The 21,440-nt window shown below is 44.1% G+C and overlaps 1 protein-coding gene and 1 long non-coding RNA gene across 11 annotated transcripts; one reads left to right on the forward strand and one right to left on the reverse strand.

Moving 5' to 3' along the window:
- Window positions 1-4,248: 4,248 nt before the first annotated feature.
- Window positions 4,249-4,970, forward strand: LOC120671099. Its single transcript, XR_005673509.1, has 2 exons — window positions 4,249-4,506; window positions 4,585-4,970. It is a non-coding gene; the product is annotated as an uncharacterized LOC120671099 (long non-coding RNA).
- Window positions 4,971-12,471: 7,501 nt separating this feature from the next.
- Window positions 12,472-17,810, reverse strand: LOC120671104. Of its 10 annotated transcripts, none has more exons than XM_039951385.1 (12): window positions 17,181-17,810; window positions 16,322-16,763; window positions 16,216-16,277; window positions 15,343-15,509; window positions 15,173-15,240; window positions 15,023-15,066; window positions 14,868-14,945; window positions 14,616-14,791; window positions 13,317-13,531; window positions 13,171-13,227; window positions 13,002-13,060; window positions 12,472-12,865 (listed from the first exon to the last, which is right to left on the reverse strand). In XM_039951385.1, the coding sequence occupies exons 1-3, from the start codon at window positions 17,748-17,750 to the stop codon at window positions 16,255-16,257; spliced, it is 1,035 nt and encodes a 344-aa protein (XP_039807319.1). In that variant the 5' UTR covers window positions 17,751-17,810; the 3' UTR covers window positions 12,472-12,865; window positions 13,002-13,060; window positions 13,171-13,227; window positions 13,317-13,531; window positions 14,616-14,791; window positions 14,868-14,945; window positions 15,023-15,066; window positions 15,173-15,240; window positions 15,343-15,509; window positions 16,216-16,254. The 10 variants fall into 10 exon arrangements, with proteins under 10 accessions (XP_039807319.1, XP_039807341.1, XP_039807333.1 ...); XM_039951407.1 differs by having other exon boundaries at window positions 16,216-16,263; window positions 16,308-16,763; XM_039951399.1 differs by having other exon boundaries at window positions 16,216-16,258; window positions 16,303-16,763.
- Window positions 17,811-21,440: the final 3,630 nt, after the last annotated feature.

Below are 21,440 nucleotides of genomic sequence, written 5' to 3' on the forward strand. Positions count from 1 at the left end.
GCCCTAGAAGCATCTAGGCTCCTCTCAACACCATTTACTGATCTCACGTTCGTCCACATCGTCATCAATTCATGTCCATCGGATTACCCACCTACGGTGCCCGGTACATCGCTGTGCCTGCCCCTAGAAGCATCTAGTACTACCGGATCCCCCTCAACACTCGGCAAAGGGCGGCAAAGGACTTTTTACACTCGGCAAAGACTTTGCCGGACTCGATAAAGAGTACTCGGCGTCGCAAGTCACGGCAAAGACGTCTTTGCCGATTGTATTTTATCGGGCACTCGGCAAAATCTTTGCCGAGTATCAAATTTTGTTGAGTGCCTGACGGAAGGCACTTGGCAAACATCAAGCCTTTGCCGTGCCGAGTGTCTAATGTTAGACACTCGGCAAAGGGCAGAGCTTTGCCGAGTGTCGAATTTTCTGGCACTCGGCAAAATATACGACATTCCCGAGTATCAGAAAATTTGACACTCGGCAAAACCCTGCCCTTTACCGAGTGTTAAAAATCTGGCACTCGGCAAAGCTCTGCCCTTTGCCGAGTGCCAAAACTCAGCAAAGCCTTGCTCTTTGCTGAGTGTCAAAGTCATGACACTCGGCAAAAACTCCAGCAATGCCGAGAGTCAAGGTCATGACACTCAACAAAGAGCTAGCAATGCCGAGTGCCTTGACCTTTGCACTCGCATTACTGGGAAAATATTTTTTTTCATTTTTTTTGCTTTATTTTGTCCATACATCATCATATATCACATAATTCTCACAGAAATGACAAGTATACATCAAAGATCATATATATCCATCCATCCACACAAATATATCACATTGAACCATCCATCATCACATAAATCCACAAATTATCCATCCATCATCACACATAAGTTCCATCGATGATAAATAAGTTCTCAAAAGTCTCCAAGTCCACAACTATGTCACCTAGTCCATCCATCATCCACAACTACATCGCCAAGTCCACAAATTTCTATAGATGAAAGTTCGTTCCCACGGCGCACAGGGAGGCTGTCCACGTCGGTAAAAATAACTTTCACCGTCAGATGGTAAATCAAGCACCCATATTCATTCCACTCGCGATGCAACTGTAGCAGTAAATATCTCTACTTCTGGAGCTTTCTTCTCGCCTCGCGAAGACAGTCGCGAAGACAGCCTCGTCTCTGCTCGGATCCAGCCGTCTTCATCTCCACCCCCACGCGGCCACGCCTGTCGCGGCAGGCGCTGAGCGGGGTGAGGCGGCGGCCGCCGCGGACGTGCTAGGATGCTGCGGGCTGCATGCCTCGCCGGCGCGCTCGTAGTCCCGCTCGCCCGCCGCCGCCACTCCTCCTCGCCGTGTGCCACCGCCGCCACCGCTCCTCCTCCCCCACCGCCGCCGTTCCTCCTCCCCGCCTCGGATCTGCGCTACCGTCGCCACCACCTCCTCCTCCTACTCCCCGCCGCCTCCACCTCCTCCTCCTCCACCACCTCCTCTCCTCCTGTGTCCCTTAGGATCGCGAGGCCCGGCGGCCGGCCGGCCGGGCAGTACCGCGTGCGTAGTATGGGGGTGGCGCTGCTCCGGCCACTTGAGCCACCGCTGATCCGAGAGAGGCTGCCCCCACCATTGATCTGAAACTGCAAGGCTCACTGGCGCATCGAGTAACTTTGGCGGCTACAGGGAACTGGTGCGTCGCGCAGTCAAGTTTTCCACCATGGCCTACGACCAGCAACATGGTAGTGGTGCGCGCATAACAGCTAGATCCGCCACCCGCGTGCCTCCTCCTCCACGCTGTCGGCTAGATCCGCCACCAGACGAATCCCCCGCCTGTACGCCGGGATCCACCAAGGCGGAGGCCGGCAACGACCGAGATGGAGAAGGAGGGGGGAGGGGGCGCGGACCTCGGCTGATGATGACCGGGATAGAGCAGGAGGTGGGAGGCGGTGACGGAGTAGACCAAATCCGCCACTGGGACGCCGCCAATCGGGTCCCCCACCGGCGGCGGGGCGGAGCGGACGGCGGGGGTGAGAGGCGGCGGTGCACGGGGACCCACGCGCAGGTGAGGTGGTGTGCACTGGCGGAGGATAGTGAGGGCCAACGGGGGCGATGGCCCCCCTGGATTTCTAATTTTTTCTTATGACCAACTAATTTTACTAGCTAATCTGATCTACCAGTCTAATACTGCCCCCGAGTTAAACTCTGACAGTCTGGCCCCCCATGAGATTTTGCTCAAGCTCCACCACTGGTGGTGCGGTAGGTCGGCGCGTGCGGCGTCCCATGGAGATGGGTTTGGGTGACCCCAGTGCTCCCAACCCAGCCTGACGCCGCCGCTGTCCCGGTCCGGCGTAGTTTCTCCTGCGCTAGCGCCTCCCCCTCCCCCGCGGCTGCCCGGACCATGGCGTCCCCATCCTCGTCATCCGCGGCCCCCTCCCCATACACGATGATCGTGGGGCGCGTGAGCTGCGAGCGAGAGATGAAGCGCATCAAGTTCATCGACATCGCCACTGCCGTCCCCAACCATCACGCCGCCATGGCCTTCCTGGACGAGGTGCTTCTCCCTCCGGCCTGTGTCTACCGTCCAGCGAGGTCATAATTCCTCTTATGCAGCCGTTGTAGAATCTGTGGTCATCTTATAGCGTTGCAGTTTCGATTTAATTCCAGTGCATGTCCACTTTTCCCCTTTTCCCTACCTAGTAACTAATGCGTAGCAATTCAAGTACTACAAATGCTACATCGAGGAATTTATTCATGCAACTCCAAACCAGTATTTCCACTAATCCGCACAGCAAACTTATCCAAGCAATTTTCCCCCTTTTCTAATCTAATGGACAGATATTATATCTACATATAATGCTGCTGATACTCTCATTTCCCAAGCATTTCGTTATATTACATCCAGCCAATGAACAGAAACTACCCAACGTCTACTACTATTAATTTGCATGACTTTTAGTATGACCTTCACTTCCAAACTTTGATATTTTCTTTTATATTGACTGAGTCAAATACCATGCAAATAGCTATGTTCCTCATATATATTTCAATTGAATCAGACTTCGTATTGTAAACTGGAAAAGAGTTAAAATAAAGCTGCACATGCCTTCTATAAATTTAGAGATTCCTAATTCTTTGTTTGATTCTCTGCAGGCTATAAACTCAGCACCAGCCAGCAAAAAATTTCATCAGGGGAAATAACCAGTATATATGTTGATGTTCAGATGGAATTCTTGGCTGACCTTGTTAAAGGCTGCTGTTATGTACTGCCACTTGCCATACCTATTCTTAGTTAAGAAAAATGTTGAAGATAATTCCATTCTTTATGGAGTGGAATTTGAATTAGCACAATTACAGTAGTTAGTAAAGCCTCGTTAGATACTTTAGTGACCCACTTTATCAACTGGATCCATGCAGGTTAGAGTGCCAGTTCTCTTATTATGCAACTGGTAGCACCTTTACTGATACACTTTATCAACAACATTGAATCGACATGGTTTAAGTTTGAGCCTTACTCCTATTAGGATTCTGGTTCAAATTTACAAATTGTTTCTCCCATCAGGACCACTAAAATAGATAATCAGTTGGAGCTGTGATGGATCTTTTGTTTCTAGGTATACCAAGTTAGAACCATCAAAAACACCCTTCCTATCTCTATGATTAGCTCAAAATATTACTCACACATAGATGGCTTGCTACGATATTGCTTACAGCGTTTGCTACTTATACACAGTAGTAGCTTGCAAGCTTTGAAGATTATTTTGTTATGGTTTTCTTTTAAAAAAAATGTTCCCTTTTAATAACATAGTTTCCTTTTCAGAGTTAATCTTATATATGAATGATTGGGATATACACATATGTAGATTGATATTTGCACCTTCACGTATCTTTTAGACAATTAGTTCAACAGAACAATGCAAAACTCACCACAAGAAGGGATTCATTTTCAACAAAGGTAATTTCATAATGTTTTTTTTCCAAATGCATAGTTGTAGATCAGATAAGGGAAAAGGGGCGTAGGTGATAAGCTCCTTCAGTTTATGAAACATCATTATTGGACCTTAACTCCACAGAATTGATTTTATCTGCTCTGATATTAACTCTTTACCTAAATTTATTTTCTTAGCCCTTGGGTTTCATGGACTGAGATACTACTTGTGTTACTAATTCTAGAGAGATCAAAGAATGGATAAGTTCATATCTTGCCTGATCTTTTCAGAAATCATCGGTAGGACATGCAAGCCTAACATGTAGCTCAAGTGTCCATCCCCTCTTTCTATTTCAGTTCTGATGCACACCGCTTGCTTGTTGTATTGCCTGCGCAAAGATCGAGTATACATTTTCTTTAATTAACTGCTTTTCAGTTCTCTGCATTTGCATACTCTATTTCAGCAGTACAAGGTTGAATGATTGACTAGCTAGATCAGTGGTGTGTGATGTGGTGATGTGTGAAGACGCAATTAGTAGCAGACAAAAAAAACTGCTTACTCGGCTGATCGCGTGAAACTAGGTACAAAAGAGTTTGAAAATAGGTACGAAAATAGTGTGAAAACATAAAAAAAATATCCTTCGTATGATCACTAACAACACGGTTCACTGCTCACTTGCAGGTATTCGTGTTCCAAGTATGAAAACGTTGACAAGTTATGCTTCCTCTTGTCATGCTGATCATATAAATGGCCTATCATAGAAGAGTTCTTGTTCTTGACCTATGATGACATTGCACGTGTCCCACAAATTACTCCAGATCCGTAGCATACAATTGGACTTGTGCTTTTTCCAGGTTCTCCTCTCCTTGTTTACTCCGACCATATCCTCTTCTGGTAATCTTTTACCAGTACTTTGTCAAACGATTCTGTGTAAAGCAAAGAAGCCTTGCTCTTCTACAAAATCTTGATATTCCAAGATCATTCAGCTTCTATCAAACGATTTATGTAAAGTCAAGAAGCCTTGCCCCCAGATAAAATATTTATATTCCAGGATAATTTAGCTTCAATCAGCAGCGTCACCAAAGTTGATTAGTGGCCTTCGGCACTTAGAAAGGAGAAACTTTATTACCATCGCATCATGCACTATGGTCTGAACATTTCTATTTATTACTATTTTATTTCTTCCAAAATACACGCCTACTAACTATTTTACTAATGGTATGTTGCTCCAACACCAAATCTCACAGGGATCCTAACTTCCTGGTAAGTTCCTATGTAATCAACTGCTAGAACTCTTTGGCACGATATCATATCTTTCATTGTAATATAACTGCAACTGCAAGTACTATTATATTTTTTTTATAATAAAGCCAGTAAATTCTTTTCCTCTACAATCACAATCTACTAAATTTACAAATTTCATTATTCAGATCGATGGCCAATTAACAAATAAGTTATGGTCGACTAAATTAAAAAAAAACTTGCCCAATACTTTAACGCACATGGATTGCATCTATTGTATGTACCAAGTGAGGGGATTATTGGCCCATTCAATAAATACTTGAAGGTTTGACACATTAACAAATCTCAGACATACTATGGTGGTTTTCATACAACCAATTGTGCTTTTGGATGCCAACAATTGCAGAAAGGGAAAAAACACGAGATACAAAGACTTTAGGAACGCGCGCGATAGCGCGCGTCATGCACTAGTAGGACATTTACCTCGGCGGCCATGTGTTCTGAGGTCCTTGAGGTGCCAATGGGCCTTGAGGTGTGCCCTGTGTGCCTTGAGTAGGTGTGCCTTGAGGATCCCACATCGGCCACGTCATCAGAGGTCCTTGAGGCTGCGGTGAGCCTGGAGGTGTGCCTAGAGCTGGTGAATCATTCGCCGCCGCCGATTGCATCTGCGCAAAAGAGACGACATTGCATGTGATATAAGATTTAAACATTCGTAATACTATAGTTATTAACTTAAGGTAGAGAACAAGAACTAACTGGAGTAAGAAAAGGATCAACAACCGCCGGCTGAGTCGGTGGAGGAAGGAAAACGAGGTTCGGCGGTAGAGGCCCATTGTTTGCCGCGGCTTGAGCCTGGACGTACCGCCACAACTCGGCAATGCTCTGGAGATTGGCCCTCTCTCTCTCCCGAGCGGCTGCCGCCTCCTCCTCACGTGCCTTCCTCTCTTGTTCCAGCTGGCCTACAATATGTAAAGCAAAGATATGTGATACCCTTACCCCCTCAGTGTACGCACGGATGCGGGTGTGGGCGGTCGGGTTGGTGTACGCATTGGCCCCATCCTCCAGGTTGAAGACGACGTCGGACGTCGCCTTGCGCTTGTGTGCTAGTCCCTAAGCCTGGAATGTGTTCACTGGCTCGCCACCGTGTGCCGCCGACTGCGAGAGAAACAGAAGGATGATTACAAATCATGTAGGGTTAAGCATGACAATAAAGAAATGGATTGAGCTTACATATCAAGCCACATACGCCTGGAGGCTAAGGTTGCCTTGGTGGTGTGGTGCACCTGGCATCGTCAAATGCCGCTCCCGTATCTCGTCGTGCTAATGGCGCCACTCGGGGTCGCACCACTCGTTCACGAACGCCTCCCAGGCGTCCATGTGCGTGATGCACCAACAGGGAGCAACCTACACGACAACAAGTAATGACATATAAGAATATAAAACTAAGCTTGCTTAATCTCAGAGAAGATTGGTATTAATGTTCTATATTTACCCTCATGTATTGTTCCTTGTCCAGGTGCATTGGTATCGCAGCTTTTTTCTTGATGCTGATTTTCAAGATTTTTGCATAGTAGTCCACGACGGCCTGGACGCGCGCATCGTAAATGAAATCCTTCACGATTTTGTGACAGGCTCTGTAAACACACTTCTTCGCCGCCGCCTCCTCATCCGGGTTGAATCTGAAGAATGTCTAATGAATGCGATGTATTGAGCAATGTAGTGTGACAAAGAGTTACCCAAAACTCCGCTAGCACCCGCTCTTGCCTGTTGTTGTAGATCCGGCGATCCGTATCCACGGCAGCTGGACCTTTCTAGTAGTGCTCAAATGACTTGGCCGCCTGCCACACACTGGCAAACATCACCATGCCCGGGTAGCGTTGCCTGCACAGAATACCAAGAATCCCATTGATGTTGCGCCCTTTTCTGGCTAGACACACGTACTCGAATGCCCTACCAAAGTGAAGAAGAAAAATTAGTCTCTATTTTGATTCTGAAGATAACAAATGAGATAGTAGGAATAACATGTAAAGTTACTTACCTATCACCACAGGGTCAAGTCAACGGGCGGTTATCATAAGGTATCGGCCTTCTCGGGAGCGTCGAGGGACCTCTCTGGTAGACAGACGGTGTGGAAGTGGAAGTGCCTGCGTCTGCACCAGGGGAAGTGAGACCTACTGCCGCCGCCTCATCGTCCTCGGCCTCGTCCTCGTCCTCGTCCCCGCTCCCACCCCCGTCCTCCCTCTCCTTGTCCTCCTCCTCGTCCTCAGAGACGGGCGGTGTCGGCTCCCGTCATGGCTCCCGTCGTGGCTGAGGAGCTCGGCGACCCTAGCCTCCGCTCCTACCTCGCCCCGTCACCACCTCTTTTGCCTTTTCGTACAAGGCCGTGATCTTCTTGCGACCGCCCGGCATATTTTTTCAATCACCTGCAAAATAAACAAAACATAATTAGAAAGACATGCACAATGAAAAGGATGTACTTAGAAATAGATGCAAAATAAACAAATCATAACTTTAAGGTAACATAGTATTACATGTATTAGAAATAATCATCATGATCGGGATTAGCTGGATCATAAGTCTCATCATCACCGTCACGCATGTCGATATCAGCATCAAGACTGGTACTAGCTTGATCATTAGGTGGAGTTTCATCAGTGTCATCGCCTAATTGCAATCGCCGAAGTAATTCTAGGTCCTTCACATTTTGAACCTCATCTCCATCCTCCTCGTCAACAACCCTTTCATTGTCTACTTCCATTCCGAACAGCCCGGTTATGTCTATCTCAAAGCTCCCTTGTAGCCCATGTTCTTGATAGAACTCTCCAGCATATGTGTTTGGGTCAAAGTTATAATCTTCATTGTTTGGGATAGGTAGGTTAACCGTGTGGCATTACCTTGTTCGACCATGCATGTTCCTCACCATAACCCACAAACCGAGTGCCTCCTTCTTCGACCACGAGAGCCTCTATCTGAGCATGGACCGCGGCACATGTCATCATCTCCGGTGCAGGGTCTGTGACTACTACACCTTTCATAAAGTTCTTCTCATCAACTCTGAATGGATGCTCAACTGGGAGGAATTGTCGATGTTTGTCGAACGAAGAATACTTCCCACCCTTCTTCAACCAAATGAACCTCAGAGCTGTCATGCATAATGGGCATGGGAACTTGCTGTGAACACACCAACCGCAGAATACACCATACGCCACGAAGTCGTGCATGGAGTACTGGTACCAAACATACATCTTGAAGTTTGTCTTTGTAGCTCGGTCATATGTCCATACCCCTTCCACCCAAGCCTTGATCAGTTCATCAATCACAGGCTCCATGAACACACCCATACTATTCCCCGGGTGCCCAGGAATTACCAATGACAAGAATATGTTCTGCCGTTGAAGGAGGACGCCGGGGGGGGGGGGTTTGAACGAGATAACAAAAACGGGCCAACAAGTGTATGGGGCAGCCATCATTCCATAAGGATTGAACCCATCTGTTGCCAGCGCAACACGTACATTACGAGCCTCATCTGCCTTCTGACAATGAATGCCATCAAAATGCTTCCACGCTTCACCATTGGCAGGATGTATCATCATTTCTGGCTTGTATCGAACTCCTTTCTTGTGCCACGTCATCTGTTTTGCGGACTCCTCGGTCATGTAAAGTCGTTGGATCCTCGGTATGAACGGAAGGTAGCATAGGATTTTTACGGGGGTCTTAAGCTGCCTCACCTGACCATTACCATAGTCTACCTCCAGATACCAAGAGGATTCACACTTTGGACAGTGCGTTGCTTCCTGATGTTCTTTCCTAAATAAGATGCAATTGTTGGGACAGACATGTATCTGCTCTTATGACATCTTAAGTGCACGAAGGAGTTTCCGCGACTCATACATGGTCTTTGGCAGAATGTGACCTTCCGGAAGCATGCTGCCAAAAATTGTCAGCATAGTGTCGCAGGCTTCACGACTCAGGCTATACTGGGCCTTGAATGCCATAACACGACCAATGGCATCTAGCTGAGAGACCTTTGTGTGACTGTGAAGTGGTTGCTGTGCGGCAGACAACATGTCGTAATACGCCTTTGTGGTTGCCTCCGGCTCCTCCTCCTCCCTACGTCCTTCACCGAAGTGTGCTTCATGAAAGTCGTCTAACATGTCTGGTACCCACCATCACCATCTAAATCCTCAAGGCGTTGTCTCACGGCCTCGTCTCTCATACGCCCGGCTTTACCATGGCAGATCCATCAGGTGTAGCCTGGCATAAATCCATACTTGCCAAGATGTTTGCCCATGTTGTTCTTTGTCTGCTGCTTCCTATTCTCACAACTGCTGCAGGGACACCAAACTTTATCGGTTCCCGCCTTTCGAAATGTTGTTTCCAAGAAATCATTGGTCTTGTTGATCCAATCATCGGTCCACTGTCCATAACCCGAGCGGCCAGTGTACATCCACTCACGGTCATCCATCCTCTAACATACACACGAGTAATATAAGAATCTATCGCATCTACACTATGACCTTACTATCTAATAGGTGAAGATAGGTCCTAATCCCACCCGAGGATGCGTAGATGAGGTTAGTTTCCATGGTCTACTTCGATTCGAGACAGAATTTCGGCAGCACCTCCCCGCCGTTCTCCAAATACACGTCCTGGATAGGAGATTGTGTATCCGGAGAACAACAGGAGGTGATGTCGAAACTCTGTCTCGGATCGAAGCAGACCATGGAAACTAACCCCATCAACGCATCCGCGGGCCGTCCAAAAAATGTACGGTTCGAAACAGATACGGTTATAGATATGCAGAAATCTGCATACTTCCAACCGTATCTCTTTCGAATGGGAGACGCCTAACTGGGTTACGCGATACTAGAACACGAGACGGAAAGAGAGGTTATACCTTAGGTTGCGGTGGAGTCAGGCTAGCGGTGGCGGGCCGGTGCAGGCAGACACTCGAGTGGCGAAGACGATGATCGGCTCGGCTCCGACACATCCTTCCCTACATAAAAAGGGAACAAGTTAGTGTCACATGAAAATTTCGGCAGCACCTCCCCTGTATGGTGAGGTTTTCAAAACCTGCAAAACAACGGATGGCACGATGGCCAACAACCACATTTGCATATACACATTCACATTCACATTCATCTGGGCCAACTTCGCTAACAACCACATATGCACATTCACATATGGCACGATGGCCAATTACGACGCCTTATACTCCTACTACAACTACCACTACTACTAAGAGTTGCTAAGTGCCTCACCTTTGGCGTGGGGGTCGTTGTGCGACACGGGGCAACGGCGGGCGCGAGCTCGGCTGGAGTCGTCGGGCGGCGAGCTCCTCCTCCTCTTCCACCTCCTCCTCCCCTTTCTCCTCCTCCTCCTCTCCTCCTCCTCATCCTCCTCCTCCCCCTCCTCCTCCCCTTCCTCATCCGACAGTAGAGCGGCGGCGGCGCGGGCGGGCGGCGCGCGCGGGGGCGGGCGCGGCTGGCCGGAGCGGCGGCGGGCGGCGGAGGCGGCGTGAGCGAGTGAGAGACTGAGTGAGAGAGAGCGAGTGAGAGAGAGCGGCGGCGGCGCTGCTTAATTTTAGGCTAAAAATTAGATTTGTCGAGTGCCAGATCGGCGGCACACGTTGCCGAGTGCCGCCGATCTGGCACTCGACAAAAAAAAATTATATAAAAAAACAGCTCTCCACTTACCCTAAACCCTAAACCCCCTCTTTGTCGAGTGCCAAAAGTAAGGCACTCGGCAAAATCCTTCTTTGCCGAGTATTTTTGAAATACACTCGGCAAAGAATTTTTACAGATAATTTTTTATTTTTTTCTATTTATTTTTTGGAGGATCTTTTCAAAAATTGTTGAAATACACCTTGAGTACACCTTGTCTCCTTCACTCCACAATGCATATTTGATGATTTAGCGAAAATTTGTCCACTATTTCATGTGGTTTTTAGGTCAAGTTCAATTTATATAAGTGCTAAAAAAATAAAAAAAATACTAAACGGATCCGAAAATTTACCAAAATTTGACATGGTATTATTATTGATGTCTATTGTCTATGAAAAAAGTTTCAGAGGCAAACCATAAATCGACCGTCTCCTTCACTCAAAATCCTGCCGGATCACTCTCAACAAGTATGAGACTTCTCGAGAGATGTTCTGGGCTGTGAACAACGTACGTGACAACTTACGCGGAACCTTCTCATCTTTTTCCACAGCTTCCACATAAGATATGATGACATGTCGTCAAATTTCATAATTTTCGGTCACCATTTTCTTTTTATAGAATTTTAAAATCGCTAGGGCACGCCATGCAGGTCGTGTTTCCGGAAGAATATGTTCAAAATTTTGGTTGGTTTCATGGTTATGGCCACAATGTGAGTTGAGTAACATGAATATCAACTTTCTACTATTTGTTTTCAAATATTCAAATGACTTACAGTTCAAATTTGACTCGATACAAAAAATTGCCGAAAATTGAATTAATTGTCTAAATATAGTAAATAAACTCAAAAAAAACATGAAACTTCAACATTACGTACCAAATGTTGTATGTACCAACCCAAAAAAAAGATTAAAAATATATTTTTTTTGCCGAGTGCAAAAAAAACACTCGGCAAAAATACTCTTTGCCGAGTGTCATCTTTGCCGCGTGTTTTTTTCTTGACACTCGACAAAGATGACACTCGGCAAAGAGCCCACCTTTGCCGAGTGCTGACGTCCGACACTCGGCAAAGAGTGACGGCGGGACTATTTGCCGAGTGCCAAATATTTGCCGAGTGTTTGGCACTCGGCAAAGAATTTTTTGCTGAGTGTTTTTATTTTGCCGAGTGCATTTTTTTTGACACTCAGCAAATCGGCTCTTTGCCGAGTGCCCGAGAAAATGCACTCAGCAAAGGCAATTGCACTCGGCAACGCCGGGTTTTCCGGTAGTGAGGCTCCTCCAGCCCTCACAAGTAACCTCTACAGCAAAAAGAAAAAAGAAAAAAAGAAAAGAAAAAGAGAAATAAATCCTCTCCATACCTCACCTCGCACTGCAAACGGGCCAGCATCCAAACTGCACCCAAGCCAACCCATTTGCAGCATATAATGATTAATTTACCACTCCAAACCAGTTCATCAACATATAGAATCCAAACCCCACCAAACTTTAGCTTCCGTTCGCCCCACACCTATCCAAACTAATGCTTTATCCATAGGTTCCACCCATTAAAAAACCATTTCAAAAACCCTGGATTTGCTTCCGCCAATGACATGGCAAGTAGCTGCCACTAGCTGCTATCGCTACTTGCTACACAAACTAGCTGCTATCACTACTTGCTACAAAATCATAGGAAGGACTATCTACTGCCCAATGCTTACAGCATTTATACAGAGATGCATTCATACAGAGAGAATTAGAAAAATAAACATAAATAAGAAAATAAAATCAATCATGCTAATGAGCAGTGAGCGACTGGTACGGACACAATCATTCATACAAGCATTATCCAAATGGCAACTCGGTCTTCAACCAATCAACCACCACTCATACACATGCTTACAAGTGCCATTAGCTACATTAAAGCAGTGGTGCCACTAGATCATGAGTTAAAAGGAATCTGAATCCATCAACAGCTAGGGTATCATAATATCTTGGAAATCGACACAACCAATCAAACCACAGCAAAGGGGTGATTAGAGAACTTCACCCACTGCAGGCTTCAAGCTGAACAAAACTGAAACCTAAAAACAATATCATCAGAAAACAGTAGAGATTTATCAATTGAACTTTCAGAAATACTTTTCAGTGAAATATATTATTTTTAGTATTATTCAAGAACCTAAAATATACTCTTCTATATACTTAACCAGAACTTACATGAGCACTAGAACATCACATGAATGCAGGATCTTGACCTCCAAATGATATATTTGTACCTGATAGATTGACCAATATTATTCAAGGGCTTATTAGTACTACTACAACCATGCAGGTAACCCAAAAAATGCGATGAAATTTCATCTAGAATGAGCGTGTTGGGCTGTACCTGATGGAATGACCAAGGCAGAAGTATTAATTGGCTGATCTTCACAAAGATCTTGACCTGCCATGCAAATGTTAGTATCACCTTTACTTGAAAAAAAATCAAACAACAATGAAATAATAAGAAACTTTTGCAAATAACCGCTCTACCTTGATTGTCTGCTTCTTTTCCTTGAACAGCCAATCTTTTCCACACACACTAGTGCTTCTAACATTTCAGGAGTTAGTGAGCTTCTGGACTCCCCAAGAATCCTACCTCCAAGGCTTGGCTGATTCGGAGGGCACGGTACTAAGAGGTATTGCAAGGAAATCACGTGCCATGCTTGACAAGACTGGGAATTTCTCGGCATGTGCCTTCCTCCAAGCTAAAATGTCAAAATTTTCAATATCCTCAACAGTCTTCTTCAAAGTAAATGTCAATTTCAGATTTTGGGCCTAATTAGTTCATGGTTAGCCATAATTGCTACAGTTACCCACATGTGCTAATGACGGGTTAATTATAGTCAAAAGATTCGTCTCACGGTTTCCAGGCAAGTTATGAAATTAGTTTTTTTATTAGTCTCCAAAAATGCCTTCCGACATCCAGTCAAACATCTGATGTGACACCCAACCCAAAAATTTTCACGTACTAGATTTAAAGGGAGAACCAAAATAACATCAGGGCTACAAGTTTTTTTTCTATCACAGTTGTAAAAAAAGAATGCAAGTCAACTCAAGATAAATTCAAGTGATGTGCTTCACCATTATTTTTTTTCTCGAAAGATGCAGGAGAACTGCGCTTCATTATATTAAGAAGAAGAGGTGCTTCACCACTATCATTATGTCCGCAGATCTTTTTTTTTTGGCAGATTATGTCCACAGATCATAATTGGCTTCTACTTAGCAAAAGGTTGAGATGCTTTGCAGATAATTGAATAAACCATATGATTAGCGTATTCTTATGAAGAAAGCTTGAGGAATATTGGTGCGCTTGTGGATCACATTAACCGCTAAGGTAATGCCTACAGGGCTGGCTTAGCATTCTGTACAGCTCAGCAGTCAAAGTCAAGCTATGAACTTATAATGGATGAAAGCAGCAATTAACCCACTGGGACACAAATTGAGACAGTGCCACACTAGGCTACAGCATACATGGCAACATGGTACTCAAGGAAGTTCAGAGCCAACAGCCAAGATGTCAGATAGCTCAACATGATTATTATGATGTATTAAGTCGATATAACAAGTAAGTCCTAAATAATAGTGAGGAAATTGAAGCAGTATTGCTGCTTAGCCGATCTTCTAATTGCAACTTATTGCTCTAGCTGGTCACAACGGTGGGCCCTATATATGATTTTAACCAAGTGTCAAAGTACAATAACCAAATGAGTTCACATAATCCTAGAGCTCTGGTGTAGCCATTCCCACTAAAGTGGAGTTTAAGATTCAGAATATCATTGAGAAAATGACCTTATTCGCAGATGGTGCACTTGGAACTCCAATATTCAGTAGGCATCCTCAAAGTTCCTTTCACAATGTCATCCAAGGCAGCATTTATCAATGGTAAACAGGCCTTAGCTGCATCCTTGAAGTCACTGTCTTTGGTTTCATCCTTCTTCCTAGTCACATATACCCATCATGTATTGCTGTTGTCATGGACCAATCACATTAATGATGCAGAAAATCTGAAATATAAATTCAATACAGGTAGAAGCATCTCACCAATTCAATGAGATTGCTATTGAAGGCACCCCATACACTAAGGCCTCCCTTGCAGCAGCAATGGCAGAAGAGTGGAACCTACAGAGTTCTGGAATGAATCAATAATAAATTAGAAAATGGACAATAAAGAGACCATTTCTGAAATAAGAGCATACATCTCATATCCACAATTTGGCCCTGTGTTGATACCACTGATCACCTGTATAAACAAAAATAAAGGTCTTATTATTTATAAAACACAAATCAAATCATCAGGATAGTAAGATTTGGAAATCCAATTCCGAAATAATAAACAAGCACGATACCAAAGCAGGAGATGACCAAGGAAACAGCCTCCCAGATAAGGCCAATGAGACACAGTCAACCGGCGTGCCTAAGTTTGCAACCATCAAAGTCAGCAAAGATAAAATATTGGGATCACTGGGCTGACGAATGCATGACCCAAATTGTGCACAATTGAATGAACGGCCCTCACCTGATATCTCAAAAGCTTTAGCACCTGTGAAATCCACGGATCCAGAAATTGTAGTATTTTGTTCCCAGAGTTGAAAGTTGTTGATCCAACCGATCCAACCACAAATGTTATTACTTGCTCCACATTAGTCCAACTTCCGTCCACAAATGCTATTACTTGCTCCACACCTGTGGTACAGATACAGTGGAATTTCTTATCTGAAAATGAGATCGCACCAAAAAGGGAGCGGGGAAATAAAGAAACACAGGAGCTAGTACAACCCTGAGAGAAGGTTAAATAACATCTTCTAGGAAAATATAGCAACTATTAAGCCTTGAGACATGATACAATGACATAGAGACATCATCTGAATAACAGCCACACTGGTTGGTAACACCGACAATAGCATGGCCAACATGCTGGTTGGATACATCAACAATAGCTCGTTTAAATAACATCTTCTAGGAAAATATAGCAACTATTAACTCTCAAGACACGAGACAATGATAGAGACATCAAGTAAATAACATCTGAATCGAGCGAGTTCTAGTTAGTTTTAAAGATGTAAGAGGTTGGATACATCAACAATAGCTCGTTTAAATAACATCTTCTAGGAAAATATAGCAACTACTATTAACTCTCAAGACACGAGCCAATGATACGGAGACATCAAGTAAATAACATCTGAATCGAGCGAGTTCTAGGAAGTTTTAAAGATGTAAGAGTAACATCAGTATCAAGGTACTCATATGACAAAAGAGACCACTTTTACAACTTAAAAGATACCACTTTTACAACTTAAATATAGTACAGGGTAACAAAGTTGAATCTCTGAAACAAGCACAGGTTCATCACTTATACTAAAACATAATAGTTATTATTATGCTAGCCAACCTGAACTCGTTACCACACCAACCACACGTGACAACAGTGCTACACCAACTTCCAGTCATCACCTTCGTCACGTGACAACAGTGCTACGCCAACTTCCAGTCATCACCTTCGTCACCCGGGACCTCCAGCTGGTACTCAGCATACCCCTGGATGATGGACTGGTATTGCAAGTACCCATGGAACAAGCGATCAACCTTATCCATGGCAGTTATAGCATCAATAATACGTCGGTTCGTCAAATACTTATCGTGGGGGGTAGGCTTGGGACAGGGCCGATTCTTCAAAAGATCAACGCACTTCTCGTCCAACCTCTGAGTCACCATCTTAGTCTTCCTATCTCCACCGGGCAATTCAATGTCCTCCTTCATTGGCTCCTCCCGTTCAATCTTGACAGGGGGCTTATCCAAAATCTCAATAATCTTCTTGAGCACCCTCCTAACCTGCACCTTAGTCTTCATACCTCCACCGACTGATTCGACGATGCCCTCAATCAACACCCCATATCCGCTGCCCTCCATCTCCGCCTCCTTCGATCCACTGCCCTCCACCTGTTATGTCAGTTAACAATTTTAATTTCATTAAGAAACGCAAACTAAATATAGGGAAAAAAGATAGAATTCCTTTTATTTTTCTTCAAATAAAAAAAACTTTTTGCACACATAGGTCACCGATTTTGAATTTCAAAAGAGGATGCGTGCCCTTTTCTAGTAAAGAGTTAAAACTATTCTGTCGATATGAGTGTTCTATATCAGATATAAATTCTGCACAAGCTATTTCCAGCTTAAAAGCATTTCGAGACTGATACTAATGTAGTTATAGAAAGTCGGACTTAAACAGTTTAGCTAAATGGGAGAAGTCATTGAAATAAATATTTTATTTTCCTTTACCTATTCCCATCTATCTATCCTTCTTGGATTCAAAAGAAAGCACTCTGAAGCCAAAAAAAGAAAAGAAAAACAAAATACCTCGTTCGATCTCTTAGCCTTCTTCTTCGACGATCCGCTGCCTTCCTTATCATCACCCTTGGCCTTCTTCTTCTCCTTCGATCCGCTGCTGCCCTCCTCCCTCGATCGCTTCAACTTGTGCTCCGACGATTTGGCGTTTGCCACCATCGCCTCGTCCTCCGTCGAAATCTCCTTCCCGCCATCCGACCAAAGGAGGGCCATGAACTCGCTGACCTCCTCCCGCTTCTTCGCTAACAGCGAACAGAAGCGAGTCAGGCACGGCTCTAACGGCGAACCGGAGCAAGCCGGGCACCTCTTGGTCGCCACCAGGATCCTCCTCCTCCTCTGCAAAATCTGCCGCTGCTTCCTGGTCGCCTCAGCCGGCTCCACCATCTGGAGGGGCCCGTGCACCAGCACCGCCCTCAGCATGTCCCGCATCTTCTCGACTTCCGCCACCACCTCCTCGTCAGGGTTAGGCTTGCGCTTGTTCCTCAACACAAATCCGGAGCAAGTGGAACACATGACCATCTCTGGTAACCTCCGCTTCCACTCACCCCCGTTCTCCATCGCCCACTCACCCCCGTTCTCCATCGCCCTCCGCTCACCCCTTTTGCGGCGGCTGCGGCTGGCTTAGAGAGACCGAGGAGAAGAGGCGGAGGGGGAGCCCCCGATATATATATATATATATATATATGATTCCCTCCGCAAACCCTAGGTGCCAAATGGGCCAACAAGCCCAACTCGGTAGCAGGGCCAGTTTGGTTTATAACCCACAAAAATCCTGCCAAGATTTGTGCACACCAAATTGCCAAAGTTTTGCTTCTTTTTTTAAAAAAAAGGGGGCAAATTGCCAAAGTTATTTTGCCTTGTTGATGCATGTGCGAAGATAAAGCTGCGTTTGGCCAAAGTTTAGTTGTGCCAACATATGTTTTGTGGCTTATTTATTATATACTTCCTCCGTTTAAAAAAATGGAAATCTCACGTCCGGGGATGACAAAAGATTCTTAGTTCTGACAAAATCAATTTATAAAAGTATTGATGTTTATGATGCACAATAAGTTTCATCAATTAATAATGTGATGTATCCTCATAATAAATCTAACTAAGAATCTAAATGTTGATATATGCTCTATAAACTTAGGCACCGCATGTAGTGGGAACCAGAGCCCCTATGCAACCTTGAAAACTCGAATCAAGGCCATAAGATGCTCATCTTGTGGTGGAGAATGCGGTGGAGCGCATGTCACGAGCGAAAGCCGACCTGTGGCAAGTGGGACGGTGACCGCGGACGGCAAGCCGTAAAGGATCGACGCGCAGGCCAACCACCGGTTGTCCGCCACCGACTCCATCTGCGTCGCCGCCGACGTCAAGGCCGACGTGTCGTCGCTGTTGTACGCCACTGCTCGCGGCTTCAAGGAGGAGTCCACCGTGCCACCCTTGTGTTACTGTGATAACATTATTACTGTTTATCTTTCCAGCAACCCAGTGTAGCATCAACGGACGAAGCATGTTGAGATTGATCTCCATTTTTTCGAGAGCAGGTCGCCCTCGGCCATGTGTCGGGTACTTCATGTTCCTACCACATCCCAGTACGCTGACGTATTCACCAAGGGCCTTCCTACCTCTGTGTTTCAGGAGTTTCAATCCAGCCTGAACGTCTGCCGTGCTCCTGATCAGATTGAGGGGGAGTGTTACCATAGTAGGTTCCCCTATTAGTGGATGTAATCCCGCGCTTGTGCAATAGGCTTGCATGCCACCCCAACTGCCTATATGTATCTCTGTACAAGATATGGAATACAATCAACCATTCCTATCACTCTTATAATATAGTATACTACCTCCGTCTCATAAAGACTGCAATTATAGAACAGTGTCATATTTCAGCACGCCAACAAGTTTGACCAACTATAAATAAAAAATAATAAAATGTTTATAATATAAAATAAATATCATTAGATTAATTATGAAATATATTTTCATAATAAATAGATTTGGAGCTACAAATGTAAATATTATTTACTAGAAACTTGGTCAAACAGGAAGTATTTTCACTGGCACGCAACCCATAATTGTATCCTTTGTGGGACAGAGGGAGTACACAGGATGTTCTATGATATAGTTTTTTTTGCAATGTTCACATGGTATATACATGTTTTGTCCTTGTAGTATAAATGTATATACACGTGGTATATTCCATGCACTTATGAAATGATGTTTCTAATAGCAAATGTTTCAAATTTGTCAAATTTACGTGTCTATAATTGAATTATGTGCCATGTGATTATATCGGCATCGACGAAACGAAAACACAGCAAGAAGACGGAGTTGTTGATGCCGAGGTCTGTCGTGCCACCCCACCTAGGACGGCCAAATTAGTGAAACCAACTAGCCACCGGGATGCTACTAAACTTCACAAACAACAGCCGCACAAGATAAATAAAGATTTTAGCAGCATTTCTTTGGCATTTTAAAACAACACGGAAGCAATATATATAGATTATCAAGAACATCCAACTAGCATTAACGAACATCCTACCCCGATTATGAGAAACTCCAACAGAAATAAATTTAGCAACCATAGTTTAACCTTCACTCTCAAGTCTAATGAACAAGCCAAATTAATATTTATTAAAGCATGAAGCCTCTAAATGAAGATGTGTGGAACGTGCAGCTAATCCCCTTCCCTTCCACGCAAGCATCGAGTACCTGGATTGAGTAAAGAAAGGGTGAGATGAAAACATCTCAACAAACGAACTTGTTTCGACAAGTTATTTAAACCACAAGTTGAATTAAACAACAACTTAACATAAATTTCCTTATAATCCTAAACATAACCATATGACATAGCTTCATAACAACATAGACATATCACTTCAATACACTTCGTGAATGCATATGAATGCAATGCAAAATGTCTCCTGCCTGCACACCCAACAAGGTGTGGAGCTGCATCCCATGACGTTGTATCGGTACGGTCGTGACCATAGGTCAACGACATAACTTCCAATGCAAATGAATGATGCAATGCACTTGGCATGCTGCAATTAAATTAACACAAACCTCCAATAAAACTTCAACTTCCTCTTCTTGGTTATGGCTAACCACATATAGCAATATAGAATAAAAGTATCACCATGAATATATAAACAAGACCATAATTATAAGAATGAATAAGAGGGACAGTGGTATGACATTGTTATCCACATTATGCTTTATTAGGTGATGAAAATAACATGTCAAAACGGTAGCAACCACTGCTACATTAACTTGCCTCTTTACCGAAGGAGATCAAAAGCACTAGCGACGTTCCGAAGTGCTACCTGATCACAAACAATACTCAGTTCAAGCAAAAACATGGTTCTGCCATCTTAATTTCCCAGGTGAATTCCATCTTCACCTTTGGATTCTATATCCTGCTAGCAGTGCATCACCTTAGGATTCTAGAAGGTACTCAAGGAGATGGTGAAATATTCCTACTTGTAGTTACAGAGGGGTACTTGTTCATTAACATTTGGTTTCTCATAATTAGCTCCCTTCACATATGGTTGAAGGCATGTTATTATCTAAAACTAGGAGGATTCCTTGCACGTTGCGGCGGGTTTGAAGAAGTAATATAAATGGATTAGGATGTTAATCACTAAGAGTCAGGAGATGCATATGTATGCAAGAACATGATATGGTACAATATATATCACTAAGAATTAGCGGATTGTGCGATGTGATGACGTGGACAATAAAATGCTCATGTGTCTTGATAACATGGATATTGTAGTTGCATTTGGTAGTAGATTTTAATTGTTTTGTAATAGTGCATTGCTTAGTTGGACAACTTGCATGTTGAGACATATAGCTAGTGGGTCTTTTCTTAGTGGATATTAATTGTATCTGATAGTGCATTGTCTAGGTGGATAGTTTGCATGTTGAGAGAAATAGCTAGTGGGGTTTTATTCTTATAGGAGTAGTAGATATGAAGGGTGGCCTTGTTGATTGCAAACCATCAATGAGAATTTTAGCCATGCACAAAATTCAATTTGTAATATTGATATTCTGAACATTACGTTCGCATTATCGCTTTTTAACAATGCAACACGTTCTCAAATTATCAGGGCATTATTTGTTACCTTGTAACACATGAGAAGGTTATATAGTAGAGTTAGTGAGCCTGTGACGCCACGCTCCCCAACTGTGTTAATGAACTTTGCCTTTTTAGATTACACATGTCACTTGTCGCTATTTAATAATAGCATAGTATTATTATCTTATCATGTGATCCGTGTTTTT

This window comes from Panicum virgatum, chromosome 2K, assembly GCF_016808335.1.
Source record: "Panicum virgatum strain AP13 chromosome 2K, P.virgatum_v5, whole genome shotgun sequence".
Taxonomy (NCBI): Eukaryota; Viridiplantae; Streptophyta; class Magnoliopsida; order Poales; family Poaceae; genus Panicum; species Panicum virgatum.